Source organism: Oncorhynchus mykiss, chromosome 10 (assembly GCF_057628025.1).
Source record: "Oncorhynchus mykiss isolate SJ-2025 chromosome 10, ASM5762802v1, whole genome shotgun sequence".
Taxonomy (NCBI): domain Eukaryota; kingdom Metazoa; phylum Chordata; class Actinopteri; order Salmoniformes; family Salmonidae; genus Oncorhynchus; species Oncorhynchus mykiss.
In genome coordinates, this window is record NC_143031.1 from 16,309,791 (window position 1) to 16,335,947 (window position 26,157).

The 26,157-nt window shown below is 44.2% G+C and overlaps 1 protein-coding gene across 2 annotated transcripts; it reads right to left on the bottom strand.

Annotated features, from left to right (window-relative positions):
* Positions 1-274: 274 nt before the first annotated feature.
* LOC110533420 (myotonin-protein kinase) lies at positions 275-25,225 on the bottom strand. 2 transcript variants are annotated; one of them, XR_016483592.1, is made up of 15 exons: positions 23,845-25,225; positions 18,128-18,219; positions 17,961-18,044; positions 12,862-12,957; positions 12,487-12,635; positions 11,973-12,066; positions 11,468-11,665; positions 10,719-10,967; positions 10,443-10,522; positions 10,211-10,307; positions 9,390-9,559; positions 7,277-7,374; positions 4,936-4,988; positions 3,957-4,141; positions 275-3,560 (listed from the first exon to the last, which is right to left on the bottom strand). XR_016483592.1 is itself a non-coding variant. In XM_090186009.1 (15 exons), the coding sequence occupies exons 1-15, from the start codon at positions 24,011-24,013 to the stop codon at positions 3,459-3,461; spliced, it is 1,806 nt and encodes a 601-aa protein (XP_090042135.1). In that variant the 5' UTR covers positions 24,014-25,225; the 3' UTR covers positions 275-3,458. The 2 variants fall into 2 exon arrangements, 1 of the variants encoding a protein (XP_090042135.1); XM_090186009.1 differs by having other exon boundaries at positions 3,957-4,031.
* Between the last annotated feature and the right edge of the window lie 932 nt (positions 25,226-26,157).

Consider the following 26,157-nt stretch of genomic DNA (forward strand, 5'->3'; position numbering starts at 1 on the left):
CCCCCCTTCCTTTTAATCACTATAATTGAAGGTTTGATTGTTGGTAGCCTAATAACCTAATATAGACCTTAGCACATTTGATGATCATAATTTGAATTGAAATGATTTGAAACACAATTGAAAATGTTGACAACAGGAAAAATGTTCATAGGAAATAGTAATCACAGCAAAAAGTGTTGTAATTCCCTTCAAAATGAATATGCGTGTTTTATCCTTTTTCGACCACATAGGGGCGATATTGGCTTACGTCTCACTTCATTCATGAGCCAAGAGATAGAGCCACAATAAATACTTTATTAGTATAATCAATATGGTTTCCAAAAGATTATTAAATATGTGCAGAAAAACTTTAAGGCATCTCAGTAATCAAATATAATACCACTTCTTTTAAAGCAAATTAAGTAAGAAAAATAAAAAAAGACCTTTAGTGCCCAGTGATTGAACAGTCGTGTAATGCCTCATGCACATCTCAAATATTGCTCACACAGAAAAGGCCTTGTAAAGCTATGGTGAATATTTTGTAGCATACAGCAATTCTCTCACCAAAATCCGGTATTATTCTCTCGCATGCTTCACCGTCCAAAGGACCATATTAGGCCTATATGATTTAACATGGCTTTCCCTAACAGCAAGGTGCATAGCATTTTGGCTGTATGATCTATAGCTACCACAGTATACATTTTGTGGATTTAAACCAATATTCTTGCCATTATTAATTGGCTATACTGTACTCTAACCAGAATAGCAAACTTTCCTTCATACCATTGCCTTCCTTGTGCCCCATTGCCCCCAATCATGTATTCTAACTATACAGTTGAAGTCGGAAGTTTACATACACTTAGGTTGGAGTAATTAAAACTCGTTTTTCAAACACTCCAAATATTTCTTGTTAACAGACTATAGTCTTGGCAAGTCGGTTAGGACATCTACTTTGTGCACGACACAAGTCATTTTTCTAACAATTGTTTACAGACAGATTATTTCACTTATAATTCACTCTGTAACACAATTCCACTGGGTCAAAAGTTTACATACACTAAGTATGTAATGGCTTTAGAAGCTTCTGATAGGCTAATTGACATCATTTGAGTCAATTGGAGGTGTACCTGTGGATGTATTTCAAGTCCTACCTTCAAACTCAGTTCCTCTTTGCTTGACATCATGAGAAAATCAAAAGAAATCAGCCTAGACCTCAGAAAATAATTTGTAGACCTCCACAAGTCTGGTTCATCCTTGGGAGAAATTTCCAAACGCCTGAAGGTACCACTTTCATCTGTACAATCAATAGTACGCAAGAATAAACACCATGGGACCACGCAGCCGTCATACCGCTCATGAAGGAGACGCGTTCTGTCTCCTAGAGATGAACGTACTTTGGTGCGAAAAGTGCAAATCAATCCCAGAACAACAGCAAAGGACCTTGTGAAGATGTTGGAGGAAACAGGTACAAAAGTATCTATATCTACAGTAAAATGAGTCCTATAGCAACATAACCGGAAAGGCCGCTCAGCAAGGAAGAAGCCACTGCTCCAAAACCACCATAAGAAAGCCAGACTACGGTTTGCAACTGCACATGGGGACAAAGATCGTACTTTTTGTAGAAATGCCCTCTGGTCTGATGAAACAAAAATAGAACTGTTTGGCCATAATGACCATTGTTGTGTTTGGAGGAAAAAGGGGGAGGCTTGCAAGCCGAAGAACACCATCCTAACCGTGAAGCACGGGGTGGCAGCATCATGTTGTGGGGGTGTTTTGCTGCAGGAGGGAGTGGTGCACTTCACGAAATAGATGGCATCATGAGGTAGGAAAATGAAGTGGATACATTGAAGCAACATCTCAAGACATCAGTTAAACCTCGGTCGCAAATGGGTCTTCCAAATGGACAATGACCCCAAGCATACTTCCAAAGTTGGCAAAATGGCTTAAGGACAACAAAGTCAAGGTATTGGAGTGGCCATCACAAAGCCCTGACCTCAATCCTATAGAAAATGTGTGGGCAGAACTGAAAAAGCGTGTGCGAGCAAGGAGGCCTACAAACCTGACTCAGCTCTGTCAGAAGGAATGGGCCAAAATTCACCCAACTTATTGTGGGAAGATTGTGGAAGGCTACCCAAAACGTTTGATCAAGTTAAACAATGTAAAGGCAATGCTACCAAATACTAATTGAGTGTATGTAAACTTCTGACCCACTGGGAATGTGATGAAAAAAATAAAAGCTGAAATAAATAATTCTCTCTACTATTATTCTGACATTTCACATTCTTAAAATAAATTGGTGATCCTAACTGACCTAAAACAGTGACTTTTTACTAGGATTAAATGTTTGGCTAAGGTGTATGTAAACTTCCGACTTCAACTGTACATCATCTATCCTAGCACTGGTTCAAGGCTTTACATGCGGCTTGCTGACGCAGAGCCTTCCTACAACCTACACAGCCTTGATGTAGGAAGGCTCAGCATCAGCAAGCCCTGGACCTGAGCTAAGTGCAACCTTAAAGTGTAACCTTGCAATCCCAGAAATCGTAAAACACACCAACCTCCGATCTCTCTGTCCTTAGCCTTCAGTCAACATTTGCTTGGTATTGTTCTGTAGATGTCATCTATGTATTCCAAACAGGCCCATCTAATAGCATGCTTTCATCAAAGCCTGTAGTGTAACGAATACCTCTCACATTCAACACAATCCACTCTTACATGTATATATACAAAGTAAACCACTAGATGATGCTGTTAAAAATTAATGACTGAACATTTGTACCACAATAATATTGGACAAAATGCACCAATAATGTCCAGGTGTGCTGGAGAGTGTGTGCTTATGGAGTGGACTGATTGTCCCCTCTGGCTGTCACTTAAACCAGCAATGTCTCTTTGCTGTGGTGTCTTCTTGTTGTCAGAGCTTGCTTTTACCTCAGTCCGCTCAGAGATATAAGTGCCCACATAGTGACACTCGGAAAGCAACAGGCATCTATTAGTAGTCCAGGAGGAGATGTCCTTCATTAACATTTTCTATACCTCCCCATTCATTTTAAGCTAGTGACAGTCCTTAGCTTTCCTATGGTTATCCCACTGCTCCATGTTCCCCGTTACCCCATTCATGCCCAGCACTCTGCTCACTCTTAATTCTATATATTGGACAAGTGCAATGAGTATAGCATTCGCTTTAACGCCCGTCCACCATACTAGCTCAAAACTCTCTCCTTCAGAGGTACTGTAATAGGACTCTGTGGTGGATGCAGAGCAGCATCATGCTGCTGCCACTCCAGTGTGTTCTGTCCACTTCACGTTAAGCCCATTTCATCCCCACCCTTCATCCCTCCAGCCATGTGGTGCTCCTGTCCTGTTAGCCGAGGGGGTGTTTGGGGGAAGGGAGCAGCTGTAGCGTAGGGGGTGACACATCTGGGTCGCCCCTCGATCCCAAGAGGGGGAGGTAGCTAAACAAAGGGGGGGGGGGGGGTTCAGGAGATCTCAGTACAGCAGTGTCTGTCCCAGGCTTGGAGATCTCTCCCCTCCGCACACACCAACAAGTAGGACTCACTTCTCTGCTGTGGCCAGCGCATCTGAGAGAGAGGGAGACAGAGGAGGAGAGGGAAGGGGGGGAGAGGGTGAGAGGAAGATAGAGGAGGAAAGGGGAGGGAGGGAGTGGAGCATGAAGGGGGAGAGATGGGAGACAGAGAGAGAGAGAGAGAGAGAGAGTATAAAGGGGGAGAGGTGGAGAAAGAAAGGTGGAGCCATTGTGGGAAGGAGGGGGAGATAGAGCAACAGTGCAAAGAGAGAGAGATGCAGTCATACAGTCATTTTTTCATCAAGTATATGGGTGTTTCAAATGGCACCCTATTCCCTATACTTTAGACCAGACCCCTGTTGTCCCTGGTCAAATGTGCACTAAATAGGGAATTAGGGTATAATTTGGGACAAAAGCATAATTTCCAGTCCTCATGTTTCAAATCTCCTACCCTGTGAAACAGCAGCAGGTGGCGGTGGAGAGGGATCACCAGCGGGTAGTGACAGGCAGGGGGCGATTTCTTCCCCTGAAACACACTCACAGTCACGAACTGAACAGGATTGCAGGCCAGGGTACAGATGCAGTCTTTTTTTTGTGCGAGTCACAGCACAGCACAGCACAGCTTGCCGCACTCGCCTGGGTCAAAATCCGTGAGAGAAAGGCAGACACAAAATCATTTCATTGGCCCTGGGCATGACGAGGACTCGTTATTTCAGATTAATGCAGTGAAATATATTTCGCCAGGCGAGTGTGGCATGCTGTGCTGTGACGTGCCCAAAAAAGACTGCACCTGTAATGCTTTATTTGGATAGTACAGTTATTCACTAACTCTCGCCCTACACCTAACACTAGCTGTAGATCAGCAAGGCGTATAGACCGGATAGTACAGTTATCCACTAACTCTCGCCCTACCCCTAACACTAGCTGTAGATCAGCAAGGCGTATAGACCGGATAGTACAGTTATCCACTAACTCTCGCCCTACCCCTAACACTAGCTGTAGATCAGCAAGGCGTATAGACCGGATAGTACAGTTATCCACTAACTCTCGCCCTACCCCTAACACTAGCTGTAGATCAGCAAGGCGTATAGACCGGCAAGTTGTAAACCATCTATAGAGGACTATCCAAATAAAGTGGGACCCATTGCATGAGCAGAAATATGGGCTGGGTGTGAGTGGGGTAAGAGCTTGTTATGCTTTATTTGCACTACCTCTATATCCACATGGAAATGTACACACATTCTCTTTATATACCCCAAATAAGGCCAATGTTAGTTGCTAAAACAAGATGTTTCCAAAATGACCAAGCAGACAGCCAAATAGGTTGTTTGTTTGCCCTCAGAAAGCCTTTGATCATCTCAGAAAGAGAGAGAGAGAGAGAGAGAGAGAGAGAGAGAGAGAAAGAGAAAGAGAAAGAGAGTAAGTCTTACATCGTCCAGACAGTGTGCAGGCAGAGAAAGAGACGACGGGCAGACACGCAGTTCTGTGATTGGAGAAGAGAGAGGTACATTAGAACAGCCCAAGGCTGGGTTTCCTAAAAGCATCGTAGCACTAAGATCATCTTAATTCCATTGAAACTAAAGGGACGAACGATGATCTTAGTCCTACAATGCTTTTGGGAAACCTAGCCCAAGAGAGCAGGGGCCTGTTCAGGAGGGTGAAAAGTTACAGGAATGTTCAGATAGAAATATATTGTGTAGAACAGATATGATTGTCTGTCACCCAGAATTGAGGATTAGCTCTATCGTGTCAGCCCAGCTAGCACATTATGTTCTGAGAACCATACTGTATGTTTCTTAGCGCTTGGTGAGAGCGTGGTTTTCCTATTGTTATTTTGCAGAAAACCTTCCCACAACATTCTGGGAATGGTGCACGATACCCAGCTAGCACATAACTTTCTGAGAACCATATGTTTCTTAGGTGGGAATTTCTGTACATCAGCATAACAATTTCTACGGGTTTCCTCATGGTTCTATTTAAAGTCATGTTCTCAGAACATCAGGAAAACATTCCATATAAATGACAAGAAAACATTAGTAACATTCAAAAAAAGTTTAAACACATATACATTCTGCTCTGAGCATCAACAAAACTATATCCTCTATCTTGTATGCTCAGGTGTGTTGGCCACGCCCACTAATTGGCCACATCTGATCTTGATGAGTGCTTGTTTCCTTTGAAATGGGGTATGTTTGAATAGACTAAAATGAACATGGCATGCTAGCTCCATCCTGGTGGCGCAGTGGACTAATGCCATGGATAGAGAACAGAAGATCATCGGTTCAAATTCACTGATGCTGAGCCACAATAAAAATACATGTGTTTGCATGATTAATGCCTTAGGACACATGGAAATGAATTTGCTATCTGTATTTGAAGTTCAAATCAGTGTTATTAAAAGTCTTATTGAAACATCTTCTCAGAATATTATTTAATTACCTTGAAATAACGTATAATTTCCGTTCTCAGAACTTTAATGAAATCTTTCAGGGAAAGTAGTAAAACGTTCTCAGAACCTCCCTACAACCCAAAAATGAACATTCCCAGAACAGGCAAATTGTTTATTTCCGTTCTCAGAATGCTTTAAAAACATTCAGTTTTACCTGTCAGGAAACATATGACTTCGTTCCCAGAACCAATAGGAAACCAAAAACGTATGTTTACACAACTTCCAAGGAGCCAAATAGCTGGGAGTTCTATTCCGCATAACATTTCTATCTGCAGCATTCCTCAATGTTTGCCTACTGAACGTGGCCCAGGACTGAGTAGCTGCACTTTTGCAGGAAACTGTTTTTGGGTGGGTGCACTGCTGACGAGCCAGCTGTGAAAGTCACAACAACAACAAAAACGCAAACAATTTCAGCAGCAGTGATTGCGTGAGTGAATGGGTGTGTGGAAGTGAGAGAGAGAAAGAGAGAATGTGATGAAAATGGAGTGATTGGAAAGGGCGTGAGGCTTTGCCAGTATTTCTTGGCAACTTTTTAAAAGTATAGTACGTAAATATGTTTATTATTTCATTAACAATGTTGTTTCCCCTTTAAACAAGCTCGCCGGTCCTGGTTATCTGCTTGTCAACAGCGCCTGTCATTTGGTGCGTTCTGGGAGTTGGAGTCCTCTAAGGGACTGAATGCATCCAGCCCTCCATCCACACATCCATCCATTAGAAACCTACCCTGAAGGAGACCCCCAAACACTGCATCTTTAAAAGTCTCATTACACTGTATTGATTTATAGAGAGGGAGGGCCAATGGCTGCATACCAGGCCTATTCTTAGAGGGGATATTTATTGTTCTGTTCTGGCCAAGGGCTCCAACATAAGCAGATGCTGCTTGGTGCTCCTGCTATGAAACACTATTTTTTCACAGTATGTGGCTCATATGGTCTGGAAATCCTACCATATCACATTTGTGTTGTTAGACACTGTTGCCTGTGAAGAGATACTATAGCACTTATAGATGTCTATAGGATGAGGTAATGCTGCTACACAATTCCAGGGTTGTGTTCATAAGGCATCAAATGTATGAAAATGTTTTGAAAAAGGGAGGGACTAGCTGGATTCTTCCAATAAGAAAAGCTCATTTTAGTTTTCCGTTGCAAAACAGTTTTACAATTTTTCAGTTGTGTACTTTTATGAACACGACACAACCTTCAGGTCAAAAGTTCAAAATGGTTGGAAAAGAAACCCAAGGAATGATGATAGAACAGGCAATGATTCAAGTATGAGTTTTTTTTGAAGAGGAGATGAGGAGGGATGAGTGCTGGGTCCCTTGCCTGTCTCCTTGGGGGACTTCAGACCCTGGATCTCCCCTCTCAGTCTCTCCATCTCTTTCTCCAGCTCTCCATTCCTCTTCTCTGCCTCTTGCAGCCGCCTACGTAGATGATTGGATAAGATCAGCTTTGAATACAATGGCTCTGGTATTGGCTATGAATACTCACCTAAATATCAAAAGGCATCATTACATTATAGCTTGTATTAGCTACATATAATGTACAGTGGCTTGGGAAAGTATTCACCCCCTTTGGCATTTTCCCGATTTTGTCGCCCTACAACCTGGAATTTAAATAGATTTTTGGGGGGGTTTGTACAATTTCATTTACACAAAATGCCTACCACTTTGAAGATACTAAATATTTTTTATTGTGAAACAAACAAGAAATAAGACAGAAAAATAGAAAACTTGAGGGTGCATAACTATTCACCCCCCCCCCCCCCCCCCCCCCCCCCCCCCTCCTAGAGACACCTTTTGCAGCAATTACAGCTGCAAGTCTCTTGGGGTATGTCTCTATAAGCTTGGCACATCTAGCCACTGGGATTTTTGCCCATTCTTCAAGGCAAAACTGCTCCAGATCCTTCAAGTTGGATGGGTTCCGCTGGTGTACAGCAATCTTTAAGTCATACCACAGACTCTCAATTGGATTGAGGTCTGGGCTTTGACTAGGCCATTCCAAGACATTTAAATGTGTCCCCTTAAACCACTCGAGTGTCGCTTTAGCAGTATGCTTAGGGTCATTGTCCCGCTGGAAGGTGAACCTCCGTCCCAGTCTCAAATCTCTGGAAGACTAAAACAGGTTTCCCTCAAGAATTCCCTGTATTTAGTGCCATCCATCATTCCTTCAATTCTGACCAGTTTCCCAGTCCCTGCCAATGAAAAACATCCCCACACCATGATGCTGCCACCACCATGCTTCACTGTGGGAGGGGAGGGGATTGAACACTGATGGTGTTCTCGGGGTGATGAGAGGTGTTAGGTTTTTTTCTTTAAGCAATGGCTTTTTTTTCTGGCCACTCTTCTGTAAAGCTCAGCTCTGTGGAGTGTGTGGCTTAAAGTGGTCCTATGGACAGATACTCCAATCTCAGCTGTGGCGCTTTGCAGCTCTTTCAGTTATCTTTGGTCTCTTTGTTGCCTCTCTGATTAATGCCCTCCTTGCCTGGTCCGTGAGTTTTGGTGGGCAGCCCTGTCTTGGCAGGTTTGTTGTGGTGCCATTTTCTTCCCATTTTTTTATGGATTTAATGGTGCTCCGTGGGATGTTTAAAGTTTCTGATATTTTTTTGTAACCCAACCCTGATCTGTACTTCTCCACAACTTTGTCCCTGACATGTTTGTTGAGCTCCGTGGGCTTCATGGTGCCACTTGCTTGGTGGTGCCCCTTGCTTAGTGGTGTTGCAAACTCTGGGGCCTTTCAGAACAGATGTGTATATACTAAGATCATGTGACAGATCATGTGACACTTAGATTGCACACAGGTGGACTTTATTTAACTAATTATGTGACTTCTGAAGGTAATTGCCTGCACCAGATCTTACTTAGGGAATTCGTAGCAGAGGGGGGGGAATTGGCACGCACCACTTTTCCATTTTTTTGAGAGAGAATTTTTTGAAACAAGTCATTTTTTAAATTTCGCATCACCAGTTTGGACTATTTTGTGTATGTCCATTACATGAAATCCAAATAAAAATCCATTTAAATTACAGGTTGTAATGCAACAAAATAGTAAAAACTTTTGCAAAGCAACCCATTTGTCTGCTGAGTCTGTCAAGTATGAAAGGAAAAGGTGAGGAAGACTCATTTTAGCAGTAGAGCAAAACTGAAATAAAAGCATAGGCCCCATATCTACCTGTGTGTGCCTAACAATGTTTGTCCTTCTGCCATGTGGTGCTGCTGCCATGTTATGTTGTTGTCTTAGGTCTCTCTTTATGTATTGTTGTCGTGTGTCTTTTCGTGATGTGTGTTTTATCTAAGTTTTTTATTTTTTGCCTCTTGGTAGGCCGTCATTGTAAATAAAACATGTTCTTAATTGACTTGCCTGGTTAAATAAAGGTTAAAAAAGGTTACCAATTTTTTTTATATATGTATCTGTCTGTTTCACTCAGAAGTGATCTAACCTATGCAGATCTTCATCAAGTACTGAATTCTGGTCGTTCTCCTCCTCTTCCTCCTCTGTTGTGGTGTGAGTCGACTCTGCAGTACCCTGCTCCAAGGCTAGGGGGAGCTCAAGCAGGGCAGGCAGGTTGTCAGGCGTGGTCAGGACATCTCTGAGCTGCCACATCTGACTCTGAAAGCCCACAGCACCCCTCTCAGTGTTAGACATACACCGCCTGATATAGGTTAACATTGTGTAGCCCTCAGCATCAGTGGAGGCTGCTGAGGGGAGAGCACAGGTTATGCTGAGCACAGGTGTTTGGTGGCACCTTAATTGGGGAGGACGGGCTCATAATCATGACTGGAACAGAGCTAATGGAATGGCATCAAACCATGTGTTGGCATCAAACCATGGCATCAAACCATACCATTCCACCTATTCCGCTCCAGCCATTACCACGTGCCCGTCCTTCCCAATTAAGGTGCCACCAACCACCTGTGCTCAGCATAACCTAATCTAGCAGCCGTTAGTATTTATTGCATGCCTAACTTTGACGTATGCCACAAACACATTCAATATGTTGCTAGCTCAGGAAGAGCTAAGCATTTTTTCACTGCTTAGTGACACACGAGATGAGGAAAGCACTTAGCGTTCCTGCATAAATAAATGGACATGTATGTGTAACAGGGTGGGAGTCCCAACCTACAGCTAATTAGCTAGTGGTTCCACATCGCTTACCTGACTACTCAAATTGTCCTTAGTAGCCAATCTAGCAGTTAGCATTCTAGTCTTGATTGTTAAAACGTAACTCAGCTAGTTGTTAGGTGTGGATAGTCAACCTACAAGCTTATCCTGGAAATTGAAGCTTGGCAACCCAAGGTGTCGCTGGTGGTCAATCTCCATCATGATGTCACGACTGCGATCCAAGGCACCTGTCTGTCTGTAAGAGATACAAAAACCCCCAGAAAGAACAAAAGACAAAGAAAACATTATAACTGTGTTGATATAGTTTTGTATGATACCCCATTAATTTGGGGTACTTTGATACTGAGACAGTATATGATATGAATGTGACCTTGTAGCTGTGTAGGAGTAGCCAACGAAAGCCAGGTGAACTCCGATAGGGGCCTTGTCCATAACATCACTCAGTGTTTCCTGTAGAACACAAGACAGCATTACAAATAGAGTGCTTTATATGTTTATATGTTATCTGCTATATTTGCTTTTCAGGCTTGCTTCTGGAGCCATGTAATATTCTGTGGAGTCCCTTAAGGCTCTGTATTAGACTCCTTTACATTTAAATGGATCGTATATAGATTGTAGATTGTATATTGACTTTTCAGATTAATACCATTTCACTGAGGCAGTCATCCAACACATCAAAGTTGGAGGTGTCAGTGGCGTTGGAGACTTCAGGTTGGAAGGGTGCTGGAAGTTCATGCAGGGAGCCCCAGTCTAGTCCACAGAAGAAGGGGTGGGCTCTGAAGTCCCCAGAACCCCTGGCCCCCATACGATCCTCCCTCTCACAGATTAGCCCCATGATGAGGGAACGGGCCTCATCTGAAACCTCGGGGCCAGACGGGGGGAACTCAAAGTGCTCCTGGGGGGACATAATGGTTGGTTCCTCTTAGTTCTTCAGAGTTCTTTAGGTTTGAGCTCAATACATACCTCTTTGCACTCCTTGCAGATGTATAAGAAAATGGTCTCAAAGATCACTATGGCCCAATCCCAAATTGACCCCTAAACCCATACACTTTAAAAATATGTATATTTAAACAAAAAAAAGTTCTACGCCCTATGCACTTGCAGAGATCTGATTGGTTTTGACAGGTGTAAGCAATATTATAATAGCTCTAGGAAGCTATGTGGAAGTTCCACCATACTGCTTGTACTAATTTAATTCTCTAATATCTCCACAAGTGTAGGGTTTAGGGGTAGATTTGGGATTGTAGTTCTTGTTCGACATCCTTCCCTCTTCGTATTTCCTATGACTTTTTGCACTGATATCTACAGAAACATATGGAAAATGTTCTGATGACCCTCAACATGTTCTCTTGATCAATCTGTAAGATTAGTTTCTGTATAAAGTCATCATCGTACCTGGAAGTTCATGATCTTGGCGTAGGTCTCAGAGATGGAGTCTGCGTAGAAGGGTGTGGTCCCCTGCAGCATCTCATAGGCACAGACCCCCAGGGCCCACCAGTCACACTCAGGGCCGTAGCCTCCCCCTCCCTCCACCGCATGCAGGATCTCTGGGGACAGGTAGTCGGGTGTGCCCACCGCCAGGGAAGAGTACACCTGCAAATACACAGACACATGTCAAGGCACACCAATGCATTTACAAAAGTTAGAATTCCATCATCGGGATAGCTCCCTGAGCATTTACAAAAGTTAGAATTCTATCTTCGGGATAGCTCCCTGAGCATTTACAAAAGTTAGAATTCTATCCTCGGGATAGCTCCCTGAGCCTTGGTTTTAGCTCGAAGGGCTTACACAACCTTGTGACTCACAGTAGACCCAGGTTCGATACCCACTCATGTTACTTTTGCACAACAGTATTGTGGAGTAAATTGTGAGTATTTTGTGGCCCTTTGGGGTCTCTCACCATGCCATCCTCCTGGACCCTCAGACAGGAACCAAAGTCCCCCAGCCTGACGTGGCCCTCCGCCGTCAGCATGATGTTGTCAGGTTTGATGTCCCTGCAAAGGGGAGAGTGAAGGATGCAAATCTGACTATGCACATTCACAGGTCTGAACATTATTCTTACTGTTCCCAGGTCATCTATATGAGATTTCATAGTTCATAGTTCTTGGAACCCTTGACTCAGAACTTGCGGTGCATGGACCAAAATGAAACCATTAGATGACGTAGACAGTCCACACTCAAAAAGAGACTTCTCAAGTTCTATTATGCTTATTTATTCATGCATTCCAGAGTCAACAAACATTATTTGAACCTCTCTTGTAGGTCCTCCAAAGTAAGGAACAATGTTCCCTGTTTTCTGAGAACATTTCTTCCAGAAAAATGACTGTTTTCAGAACATTACGGCGGTATTCTAGGAACACTACAAATTGTTTGCTGGAGGTTGTCATGTTGCCAGGTGTCTCTGACCAACTAACCTGTGAACATAGCCCATCCTGTGGATGGAGTCGATCGCCATGACCATCTCAGCCAAGTAGAACTGGGCCATGTCCTCAGGGATACGGTCGCCAAACTTACTGAGCAGGGTCAACAGGTCACCACCCACGTAGTAGTCCATCACCAGGTACTGAGAGAGAGAGAGAGAGAGTGAGCGAGAGAGAGAGTGAGCGAGAGAGAGAGATAGAGAGATGTGAAGAATAAAAAATTAAGAGAAAGAAAGCTTAAATTATTATCCCTTGGTGTATTTCAAGGGAAAGAAACTGAGGGAAGTGACTGAATCACACCAGGTAGACTGCAGTCAGATGTGAAGGCTGAAATGACCCTGATGTTTGCGATTTGTCACTAATACCCACCAGGTAATTGTCGTCCTGGAAGGCATAGTGCAGCTCTGTGATCCACCTTCGATCACCCTTCAGCAGAACCTCTCTCTCCTCCTGGTAACAAGCTGTCTACAGGACAGAAACACAAAGACGCAACACAGAGAGACAGATGGTCTCACATCCCAGCTTGGTTCCTTGGAAGTTGTGGGAACATACGTTTTTGGTTTCCCGTTGTTTCTGGGAATGAAGCCATAAGTTTCCTGACACGTAAAACGGAACGTTTTGAGAACCCTTTTCTGGGTTCGTTCCTTTTTGGGTTGCAGGGAGGTTCTGAGAACATTTTACTATGGTTTCCTGAAAGTTTTCCTGGGAGGCTTTATTAATGTTCTGCGAACAGAAATGATATCTTATTTGAAGGTAATTAACCCTCTATGGCATGACTTTTTATTTTGGGGGGAAAAAATATTTCACCCAATTTTTTTTTGGGGGGGGGGGGGGGGGGGCTTGCGGGTCCCTGATAATATATCTATCATCAAATTTGTCGTCCATTCCCCCCCACCCCACACCCCTGAACCAGACATTGGTTTGTTGCGTCAGGGCTGAAGTAAGGAAAACAAGCGATATATGAATTAGAACAAAAGTTTTATTTTCCATAGAAACATATAAGCCAACATCCAAATGACTGTCTGTGTGTGTGTGCGTGTGTGCGTGTGTGTAGGGGTTAGCCTATGTGTGTGGGTATATGTGCGAGTGTGTGTGTGTGTTTCAGTGTGTCTGAATGTGTGTTTTTCTGGGTTATTGTTTGAATCAGTGTTTCTCTTTTTGACAAAGCACACTCTGATTTCCAATTCTGTGTGGAACCTCAGGATGCAGTTGCTGGTGGATGTGAAACAGAGGTGGACATCACATTTCTGGCACTTAGCTTTTGGTGTACCTGTGCACCCTGGTACCTTGCATCTCCCCTTCTTTTCAGCCAGACTCATTCAGTGGGCTGTGGCATCCAGGCGCACATCAGGGACTGGAATTGGAGCAGGGGTCCTTTCCTCCTCTTCTCCTCCTACTCACCAGCAATTGTAGAACTGGGACGACCTTTCTTGCACTCCAGACTCTTTCCACTTTTGCATAGGCCTTCAGCGATGTATGATTTGAAGGTATACAGTTTCATTTGTTCCTTCTTTCTCATACCAGTGCCTTCACAATCTCTTCAGTAGAGCAGCCAGGTTGTCACGACAATCATATCCAGGAAGTGGAACACCAGCCGGTGGTACCACTTCTTTGCTCTGATTTTGTTCCGGTACAGTGCACTCAGTGAGTCAAGCAGATCCACACCACCAATATCCTTGTTGTATAATCTTTCACCACAGCAGGGCAGGGGACTTTGGTGATCATCTTTCGCTTGAGATCCCACCTGTCAACCTCAGTTTTTTTTGATGGCCTCCCATCTATTCAGTATCATGGTGTCAGCAACTTGGGACACTCGGCAGACTTTGTTCCAAAACATGCGGGTGCCTGGTAAAGCAAACAACAACATGTACACCATAATACTCAGGAACTGCTCCAATTCTTTTGTTGTGAGGTTAAGGGGCTTGTTTGCATTACATTGTATTGCATATAAACTTGACAAGCCTACAATAACTTCCAGAATGTCTTCAGTGAAAAACTGCTTGAAGTACTGGAGGGGGACATGATATCATCAGATCTTGAAAGCAGGCCCTGCCATTCTGGGTAAGCATTGAAGTATGCATTGTGGGGTGTTCTCCACCAGGGTAGGCGTGGAACATCAACCACTGCTACATCTTCATCCTCAGACTCAGTCTCATTGTCAACAGACAGGCATTCCCCTTTAAAAAATAAAGCAGGAAGCACACATTTGAATGTGTCATATACCCTTCTTTATCCACTAACGCACGCGCACACATTACTTTGCTGAATGACCCCTAACTGACCCCTGACCTCCTAACTGTCTGTAAAACCTGATTCTGGGATCTACTCTTCCTGACTCTCCTCAAGCTCATGGTCCTCACTGTCAGAGGGAATGACCCTAACTGCTCGATGATGTTCCTTCCGCCCATAAAATGTTCTTGTGTCCATTTCCTGTAAGTATCAGTAGATAGTAAAGTAAAAACATTGACCATGGTCATAATTATGCATCCAAGCACATCTCCAAACTTTAGCATGATATTGCCCGAACAAAAGTGGTCTAACTGCACAATGTTGCCCTGAGGAAACAAACCAAAAAACACTGTTTTAGTATATAAATAAAAACAAAATAAGTCTTTAAACAATCAAACATACTTCTTTACATACTCATGCACATGCATATATTTAAAAAAAAAGTTATTTCAATTTAAACATGTTAAAAAGGGATTTCATCTTACCAATTGGTGGCAATGTGTCCCATGCGGCTTTGCTTTCTGAAAGGACTGCTCCACCCCAGACAAAAGGCCACACTCACTTCAGCCCCTCATTTCATAGGACACAGACATGTCCGGTGATATTATATATATACACTGCTCAAAAAAATAAAGGGAACACTAAAATAACACATCCTAGATCTGAATGAATGAAATATTCTTATTAAATACTTTTTTCTTTACATAGTTGAATGTGCTGACAACAAAATCACACACAAATTATCAATGGAAATCAAATTTATCAACCCATGGAGGTCTGGATTTGGAGTGACACTCAAAATTAAAGTGGAAAACCACACTACAGGCTGATCCAACTTTGATGTAATGTCCTTAAAATAAGTCAAAATGAGGCTCAGTAGTGTGTGTGGCCTCCATGTGCCTGTATGACCTCCCTACAACGCCTGACATGCTCCTGATGAGGTGGCGGATGGTCTCCTGAGGGATTTCCTCCCAGACCTGGACTAAAGCATCCGCCAACTCCTGGACAGTCTGTGGTGCAACGTGGCGTTGCACCAATTGGATTCAGGTCTGGGGAATGGGCGGGCCAGTCCATAGCATCAATGCCTTCCTCTCGCAGGAACTGCTGACACACTCCAGCCACATGAGGTCTAGCGTTGTCTTGCATTAGGAGGAACCCAGGGCCAACCGCACCAGCATATGGTCTCACAAGATGTCTGAGGATCTCATCTCGGTACCTAATGGCAGTCAGGCTACCTCTGGCAAGCACATGGAGGGCTGTGCGGCCCCCCAAAGAAATGCCACCCCACACCATGACTGACCCACCGCCAAACCGGTCATGCTGGAGGATGTTGCAGGCAGCAGAACGTTCTCCACGGCGTCTCCAGACTCTGTCACGTCTGTCACATGTGCTCAGTGTGAACCTGCTTTCATCTGTGAAGAGCACAGGGCGCCAGTGGCGAATTTGCCAATCTTGGTGTTCTCTGGCAAATGCCAAACGTCCTGCATGGTGTTGGGCTGTAAGCACAACCCCAACCTGTGGACGTCGGGCCCTCATACCACCCTCATGGAGTCTGTTTCTGAGCAGACACATGCACATTTGTGGCCTGCTAGAGGTCATTTTGCAGGGCTCTGGCAGAGCTCCTCCTGCTCCTCCTTGCACAAAGGCGGATGTAGCGGTCCTGCTGCTGGGTTGTTGCCCTCCTACGGCCTCCCACGTCTCCTGATGTACTGGCCTGTCTCCTGGTAGCGCCTCCATGCTCTGGACACTACGCTGACAGACACAGCAAACCTTCTTGCTACAGCTCGCATTGATGTGCCATCCTGGATGAGCTGCACTACCTGAGCCACTTGTGTGGGTTGTAGACTCCGTCTCATGCTACCACTAGAGTGAAAGCACCGCCAGCATTCAAAAGTGACCAAAACATCAGCCAGGAAGCATAGGAACTGAGAAGTGGTCTGTGGTCACCACCTGCAGAACCACTCCTTTATTGGGGGTGTCTTGCTAATTGCCTATAATTTCCACCTGTTGTGTATTCCATTTGCACAACAGCATGTGACATTTATTGTCAATCAGTGTTGCTCCTAAGTGGACAGTTTTATTTCACAGAAGTGTGATTGACTTGGAGTTACATTGTGTTGTTTAAGTGTTCCCTTTGAGCAGTGTATATATATATACATATATAATATATATATACATATATAAAAAAATATTATCAAAAAGGGGTGCTGTGAGGTCCAAAAAGGTTGTTTGTTACCATGCCATAGAAGGTTAAATAACATTCTGAGAACAATAAGATTTTGAATAACACTGTTTGCGTTAACTGTTTTGAACTCCAGCCATACATAGCAAATTCATTTCCATGTGTCCTAAGGCAGTGTTTCCCAACCCTGGTCCTCGAGCACCCTCAACAGTACACAGTTTTTTGTGGCCCTTGACAAACACACCTCAGGGAACCATTTGAGAGCAGTACTTTAAATAGAACTATAAGGAAACCTGTAGGAAACGTTACTCTAAAGTACTGAAATTCCCTCAGAAAAAAACTTTCTTAATGTTCTCGGAACTATTTCAGAACATTCCCAATGTCAAACCAGTTGGAGAACGTTCCTAGAACATTACTAAAAATGTAATCAAATGTAACCATGTTTGAACTTTTAGGAAATGTTCTGTTAAAGTAATGATACACCAAAAAAATTAAGTTATTTTAATGTCTTTAAATTTGCTGAGAATTTTCCAAAGTCAAGCAACTATCCTGCACCATTTCTAGAAAGTTGTGGGAAGGTTGTATTGCAAAATAACCATAGGACTACTTTCTCAGAACGTTATGTGCTAGCTGGGATGTTGTTTTACAGTAGACGCAAGAAGCAACAAAGAAGTTGGTTCTAATACAAAATGTATCCGTTGTTGTTAATAGTAAAACCCACTAAGGACAGACATTATTTTAATGTCTAGTTTCAAATTACATTTGATTGAGTTGTCAATGAATGTGAATTTAACATGAAAACAAGAAACATTTGAACCATGTCATTATATTTAGCTTTAAAATGATAAAATATTGTTACTTACACCAGATAAGTGCAGTGAAACATGTTGTTTTACAGGGTAGACCATAGCTTAAAAACTCTTTATGTTGATTTTAGCAAATATAATCAGTTTTCCATGTTGATTCAATGTCATCACACTTAATTTTTTGTAGTTGAAACGACGTCGATTCAACCAGTTTGTGCCCAGTGGGAAGGTTCCTGTGTATGTGTGTTTACCTCTCCTCGCTTCAGCATGTCCCACTTATTCATAATCTTCAGCGCGTACACTTGCTGTGTGCTACGCATCCTCGCCACAGCCACCTATAAATACAGCAACACACACGTTACCACGGAGATAAGATTCAATTGTCCAAAGTGCACCTTGACTTTCGGCGTCCTCTCACCTCACTGAAGGTCCCTCGACCAATCACCTTCAAGATATGGAAGTCATCCCTCTTGATGCGTGTCTTCTTCACCTGCCTCACCAGGGGCTCCGCTGTGATTGGAGGAGAGAGGGCAGAGAGGCTGTTGATTTCACGAGAAAAGACATGGAAAGCGGGTGTTTGAAAATAAATAAATTCTAACTAGGGTCAACCTTTGTATGGAGAATATATTTTATACACTCACATCCTCCAAAAGCAGGCCTGACAAGCCTGGATTAAGGACTAGATCTAGACACTGTGCTTGTTCATGTAGATGGCCCTCAACACACACACACACACACACACACACACACACACACACACACACACACACACACACACAGACTGTTAACAAGAAGACCTCCGGGCATCCTGGCAAAAGCTGTCTGTTTCCTTTAACCTTTCAAACAAACACTTCCAAGTGTCATGGGTCACCAGCCTCCTATGAAATACAACCCAGAAACAGCCAAAACACACGCATGTGTATTTTTGTGTGTGGTTGGAGAGACTGTGGATCAGATGGTAGAGCATGAAATTTGCATTGCCAGAGTCGTGGGTTCGAATCCTGCTAGACCACCACGCTAAAAATGTATGCTCATATGACAGTAACAAGCAGCCAGATCCCCTTTAAGGCACTGGTGTTCTGAAATAGTCTAAGAGTGTGTCTAAGAATAGCTGCCACCGTTTAATACTTTTTTAAGGCAAGTTTTCCAGCCCCTTGGTTTTCTTTTTTTCTTCACTCCCTTCTCCTGTGGGGAGGAATGCGAGCGAGACCAAGGCAACAGTATAAACTGTTTTAGTGGGGAGAGAGAGGGGGGGGAGAGAGAGAGAGAGAGAGAGAGAGCGAGAGAGAGAGAGAGAGAGAGAGAGAGAGAGGAAAAGAGAAATGGAGAGAAGGTTCCAGACCCACTCAGCCTTTCAGGCATCTTGTAGAAACAACCAAATATTTTGGCTTCCTTGATTGTGTCCCAAATGGCTCCCTATTCCCTATATAGTGCCCATAGAGCTTTAGTCAAAAGTAGTGCACTATGTAAGGAATAGGGTGCCATTTGGGATGCAGATAAATTCCTTTATAGACTTCTAGAATGGAGCGATGTACTTGTGCACAGCGGCTGTTGTGACTGGCATGTGACTGTAGATTTGGGGAATCTGTCCAGGATTTTCATCAGGACCAATACCAACAATGTGGACAGCCAATATTGAGGCTGTACAAAACCATCTCTTTAGCTCATAGCAATGCTTTGGAACACCCAAGAACAGTGGATCTTAATACTTCGCATGCGGTGACCCATATAAAAACTTTTTCATTGGACCCTCAACACATTTCTTGCGACTCTCCAGATGAATAAGGCAATTTCTGCAACCCAGCCATCAGACCTGGGTTCAAATCTTTTAAGCATTTGCTTTAGCCAGCCTAGAGTACCGGATTGGCGTTGTTTGCGCATTTGGGACAATTGTATTGGTTCCAATGTGCCAGGCAAGCTTAATCAAAAGCAGTGTAGGAACCCACCAGCCTCTCTCTACATGTCAGAGAATGACTCCGGGGTGAAGTTTCACTTGGACGCTGATCTTGCGACAGTTTAGCATTTTCCTCACTAATGGTTAAGGTTAGGATTGTGGGAGGGGGAGCTGATCCTAGATCTGTACCTAGGGGAAACTTCACCCAGGAGTGTCAGCAGGACATGCTTGGTTGATGAGAGATGATGATTGTAAAACCACAGGAGAGGATATGGGGTCAGAAATCACCATTCTTCCTTTCCACCCATCCTGCCCAGCTGTATTCCCCTTCACACACACACACACACACACACACACACACACACACACACACACACACACACACACACACACACACACACACACACACACACACACACACACACACACACACACACACACACACACATACACACACATACACACACCACACCACACCACACCACACCACACCCACTGGTTGACAGAAAACAGGGCCTGATGGAAAGTATGGTATGGTGTGGGGTGGGGGTGGGGGGGACGCTGAGAGTCTTTCCTCTCCTCTCCTCTGCTTTCCCGCCTGTGTTGTTTACCCTAGTCCTTTAATGATGGAACAGTGCCAACCAGCCCAACCAGCGCACAGTGCCAACCAGACCAACCAGCACACAGCCTCATAAATGGACATGTCTTTCCTCCAGGGAGATGGAAAGAGACAGAGAGAGGAAAAGAGAGAGCGAGACAGAGGGGGGGGGGGGGGGGAGGTAAACATTCTCAAAAAGTTGAAAGATACAAGTAGAGAAAATGACTTGTCAAGGTTGGGTCACATCAGGTTAACCCTCTAGTCAAGGTTGGGTCACATCAGGTTAACCCTCTAGTCAAGGTTGGGTCACATCAGGTAAATCCTCTAGTCAAGGTTGGGTCACATCAGGTAAACCCTCTAGAGTCTGGAGTGACAGATGGGTAAGTTAGGTGACTTTTTTACAGCATCCACACAGCATCATTTGACTTTTGCAGAATCTATGCACCCCCTCCTCTATTTGGCATCTTATAACAAAGATCCTGATTTTTAGGGAGATGGTATAATAATGCAAAATATTCAATGCGAAATACCAATATTATACAGAGTATAAGGAACTATCCCAGGTTGAATACTCATAGCTCCTCTGTAGCTGCTGACACATGATCATTCCATGATATCCCACTGGGCACAAACATCAGTTCAACGTCTATTTTTGATTTACATTTGGTTGAGTTGTCAACTAACATGAATTCAACGTGAAATCAACCAAAAATGTCACAATGACATTGGATTTAGGTAAACATTTTTGGGAAAATAATATAAAATTCCCTTACGGGGATTACTTTTTGCAAATACAATCAGTTTCCACGTTGATTCAGCGTCATCACAAATTAATATTTTTTAAATGACGTCGAAACAACGTTGATTCAACCATTTTTTCCCCAGTGCGTAATACATTTGTGGACAACCCTGGCTTTGCATCCTCAAAGCGGGAGAAATTATGTTATGTGTTTTCCCTCTCCTTACATGAGGTCTATACACTGAAAGGTCAAAATAAGAAATGAGACTCTAATAAGACCTAAAACCCAGACTTAGACACGCATCGCTCTAGTCCTATTGAACTACGTGCCAACAGTACCGGACACTTGTTTTACGGCAGCGAAAAGGTCTGGAAGTGGAAAAGGAGATGGAGCCACAGCTTGTTTCTGAGCATGTTGACTCTGGCCATGTCCCCATCAAACACTCGTCCTGTTGTTAAGGCCATGTAGGGAGTGACCAGACCAGACCAAACCCTACACAGAGAGAGATAAAGAGAGATAAAGAGAGAGAGAGAGAGAGAGAGAGAGAGAGAGATGGGGGTAGGGGGAGAAAGAGGGAGAGAAGGGCACACACAGATACAGACCGAAAGATTCAGAGACAGAAAGAGACAGGTCACAGTGAGAGACGGACGGACGGACAGACAGACAGACATACTCTGGTGCTGGTTTGATCCTTGCAGACTGTGTTAAGCGGTTTGATCCTTGCTGACTGTGTTAAGCGGAGTTGAATGGCGATCTAACCTGCTCAGCCTAATCTAAGCTACCCTGATGCATCACTGGTCATCCTTCCACATCTAACACTGTAATCACAGGAGGTTGGTGGCATCTTAATTGGGGAGGACAGGCTCGTGGTAATGACTGGAGCAGAATAAGTGGAATGGTATCAAATACATCATACACATGGTTTGCAGGTGTTTATTGCCATTTCATTTGCTCTGTTCCACCATTATTATGAGCCGTCCTCCCCTCAGCAGCATCCTGTGACTGTCATGTACCCTCATCCCACAGCGAGCCTGGACACATGCTCAGACCAAAATAGGAACCTCCATCACTGACATTTGATAGCCCTTGGACACTAGACTAAATCGCACACACACGGATGCATGCGGACCCACACACACACAAAAACCCAATTTTGTGTGCACGCACGCACACACACACACACACACACACACATTTATGAAGTATTTTGAAATACTGTACACTGAAAGTTCATTCATTTAGAGCACAGGAGAAATCAAGTCTACTGTAAGCACTGATCTGACATGGCATAGACTAGTGGAGGCGATGCGGTGGAACCCTTTCCAACTGTGTCAGATCAGTGATTACTTCAAGGTAGAGAGGAGGAACATTGTATATACTGTGACATGTATTGCCATATGTGGACTCATTCACCATATGTTACAGCATACAGTATGTCTGACTTAGTTGAGAGTTCATTGGCTTGGGTGACAAAAGTCAGAGAGATAGAGAGAGAAGACGGAGACAGACAGAGACTGAGACTGAGACTGAGACGGAGACTGAGACTGAGACTGAGACTGAGACTGAGACTGAGACTGAGACTGAGACTGAGACTGAGACTGAGACTGAGACTGAGACTGAGACGAAGACGAAGACGGAGGATAAAGGTTGAAGGGTTGAAAAGAGCGGCGGGAAGATGTGAGGAGTTCTTGTCACATAGTCCATGTCCAACAGAGAAGCCAATGTTCCCAATAAAACAGGTTAGTAGCTTAAGGGGCAGTCAGTCAACAGTCCTGTCATTTCCTACTGTACAGTGTGTGTATGTGTGTGTGTGTGTGTGCGTTAAGACTGACACCAGCTGATTTATCCCAGGGGCTCATGAGGACTGGCAGAGGGTTACCAGAGGGGTGTTGGCTTGTACAACCTTGTTTCTGCACTGCACTCTTCTACTATGAGAACAGTTTAGACTACACTTTATATTATACAATGTGGTACAGTGGTAATTGAAAAACAGTCACCAACAACAAACACATGCTGAGCACACCGTGCTCTATGTTCACGACACAGCCCATTGCAATACAACACTGCATACACATCATTGGCAAGATGGTTGTATGATGTCTGGATGGGAGTTGTTGGATGAAGGGAAATCATTGCGGCTATTTTTGATCTGAAAGTGAGAACGCACACACACACACACACACACACACACACACACACACACACACACACACACACACACACATACACCCCTCACCCCCACACACACCCCTACGCCCCATACAAAGAGCCGTATGAGCAATGATGGAGCAATGCAGTCATCATACCATGTCTGTGTGTGTGTCATTGCCCTGTGAAACACAGTCCAGAGACCTCTCCTCCCATGTACACCCGCCATAAAGGGAGAAGAGAACCTGAGTGGTGTGTGTCACTGGGTTGCTATGTCTCATATGCACATTTCAACGTTTCCATACAGATTGACAGGAGGACGGGACTGAATAATGACTCATGGGGGTGTTGTGATTTTGTGAAAACACAATGTGACAATCCAGGTACAAAAGAGTGTTTCTATCTTGTCTTTCTTTTGCATCAATGCAAGAAATGTGTTTTCTTTCAAATACTTTGTGTTCTTAATTTCGTTTACATGGAGCAAAGAAACCAATGGATAATACAAAAAGTGCAAACTCCACACATTAGGCCTGCCGGATAAGCATATTCAAACACAGGCAGGTTTTAGACCCTCAACAGTAAATAAACATGGAAGATAACACACACATACACACACACACACACACACACACACACACACACACACACACACACACACACACACACACACACACACACACACACACACACACACACACACACACACACACACACACACACACACAGAGTAAAGCTTTTCCAAGTAAAACACTGACCCCATTGTAGGAAGCTCGAGACGTACTTCTCCCTGGCAAGGGGTAACGAGTGGAACTCTTGGTACACCCCCACTAGCAGGTCCAACAGTGTCTGCAGTCCAACCGGCCCTGGGGCCTGGAGTTCCAACAGCAGTAGGTCTGAGTCACGAGGTCCCGGGCCCGCCGACATGCTGTTCAGCAGAGGAGGGCCTGGGTTCAGCGGTGCTGCAACTCCCTGGAGTCCATGGAGACTGGTGGCTGGTTCTGGAGTGGAGCACTTCTAGCCACTGTCCCCTGTTTGTTTCACACCGGGGCTTCCTGTAGTTTACAGTGCCTCCCCGCTCTCTCTCTTCTTCCCTGTCTCTGTCACTCTCTCTTTTTCCCTCCCTCTCTCTCTCTCGATCCGGCTATCCTTGCTCTGTGCCCCTTGCAACTCCCCTGTCATCTGTCAGTCCTTCACTCTGTACAGTGTGTGTATTTGTGTTTGTGTGTGTGGGGGGGTGTGGTTGTGTGTGACTGCTGGGGGCTTACACCAGCTGAAATGTTCCACTGTCTGTCTGTCACTTTGTCTGTCTGTCTGTCTGTCCCTCTGTCTGTCTGTCTGTCTGTCTCTCTGTCTCTCTGTCTCTCCGCCCCCTTATTCTTCTCTCCCCGTGACTCTACAGTGTCTGTTAAGCATGCAGTTACTCCGACTCTAACTCCAGCCCTTTTTTGGTGCGTCCCTTCTCTCCCTCTCCTTCTTTCTCTCTCTCTCCTTCTGTCCAAATGCAGTGTCTGCAATATTACAGTAGATGGAGGATTGTGTTAATGTGTAAAAAAGATTGTCTCAATTTTTTCCTCCAAGTGACTTTTTGCTTTGTAATCTCCGTCTCCCGTCCACCTCATACGTCAATTCTTCCGTCCTTCTAAAACTTCAAAGTTCAAAATATTCCACCTCTTTCACAGAATTGTATCTCCATTTTCTAGAACTGTATGTGGTCAAGCCAAAACATACACTACTCTGTACCACAGGTACATGTTTTATGGTCTCCTCAAATCTCACTACAGTTACAGAACTGTCCACGGTCCATGAGATATTTCGGTCCCTCAACCTTTTGCAGACCCTCCAACTCACCTCTCTCTCTCTCCTTCTGTCTTCACAGCCCTCCTCCCTACCTTCTTCATGCACTCTTTTCAGGGGCACAGTGGTTGTCCACTTCTCTTTTCCAGCTCACTGGCTCTGAAAATCCTCAACTCACTCAGTCTGTCCACCCGTTTATTCTCTCTGTCTGTCTGTCCTTCTCTTCTCCCCCGGTGTCTGTCGCTCATTGTTTGTCTGTTAAGCTTTCCTCCCTCTCTCGTTCTCTCTCTCTCCTCCCAACTTTTCTGTTTTGATTTCTCCAGTGAACTGCCCCCTTCCTCTACTTCTCTGTTTATAAATACACCACTGCTCCTGCCTCCCTCCCTTCAAATCAGCCTCTCTTTTCCTTTTCTTGTCTCTCTATTTTATTTGAATGTTTCATTGTTTTCATAGCACATCCTGCAGAAAGCATGCTTTATGCTGACGTATACTTACTGCTATTATAAACTAGTTACCAACTTAGTTAGAGCAGTAAAAATACATGTTTTGTCATACCTGTGGTATATGGTCTGATATACCGCGGCTTTCAGCCAATCAGCATTCAGGACTCGAACAACCCAGATTATAATTCAATACGGTGTTCATTTAAACTCCATATTGATAAGTGTGTTTTGAATTGTGTTTGTGTGCGTGTGGGTACACACTTGCATATTGTGCCTCTCAGGGCTGGGTGTCTCAGGCCTTGCACACTCCTGGATTGCATCCTTCCTGGCAGATCCCTCCTAACAGGTGACGTGGAGAGGATCTGTGTCTGGACCACTTACTCGTACTACTGGTGCCCCCCCAGGGCTAGGCCCTCTCCTCTTCTCTCTATACACCAAGTCACTAGGCTCTGTCATATCCTCATATGGTCTCTCCTACTCAACTACTTTTCTCCTTCCCCCCTTCTGACACCCAGGTGGTGACACGCCTCTCTGCAAGCCTGACAGATATCTCAGCTTGGATCTCACCTAAAGCTCACCCTTGACAAGACGGAGCTGCTCTTCCTCCTGGAGAAGTCCTGCCCGCTCCAAGACCTCTCCATCACGGTTGACAACTTCACAGTGTCCTCTTCCCAGAGTGCAAAGAACCTTGGCGTGACCCTGGACAACATCACTGAGTGTTAATTTAACTCCTGAATCAACACTAGAAATGTTACACCGGAAAATCAACACTAGGTAACACTGGTCAATTTGCTGTGTAGATGTGTGTTCATATAGAGCGTGCATGTGCCT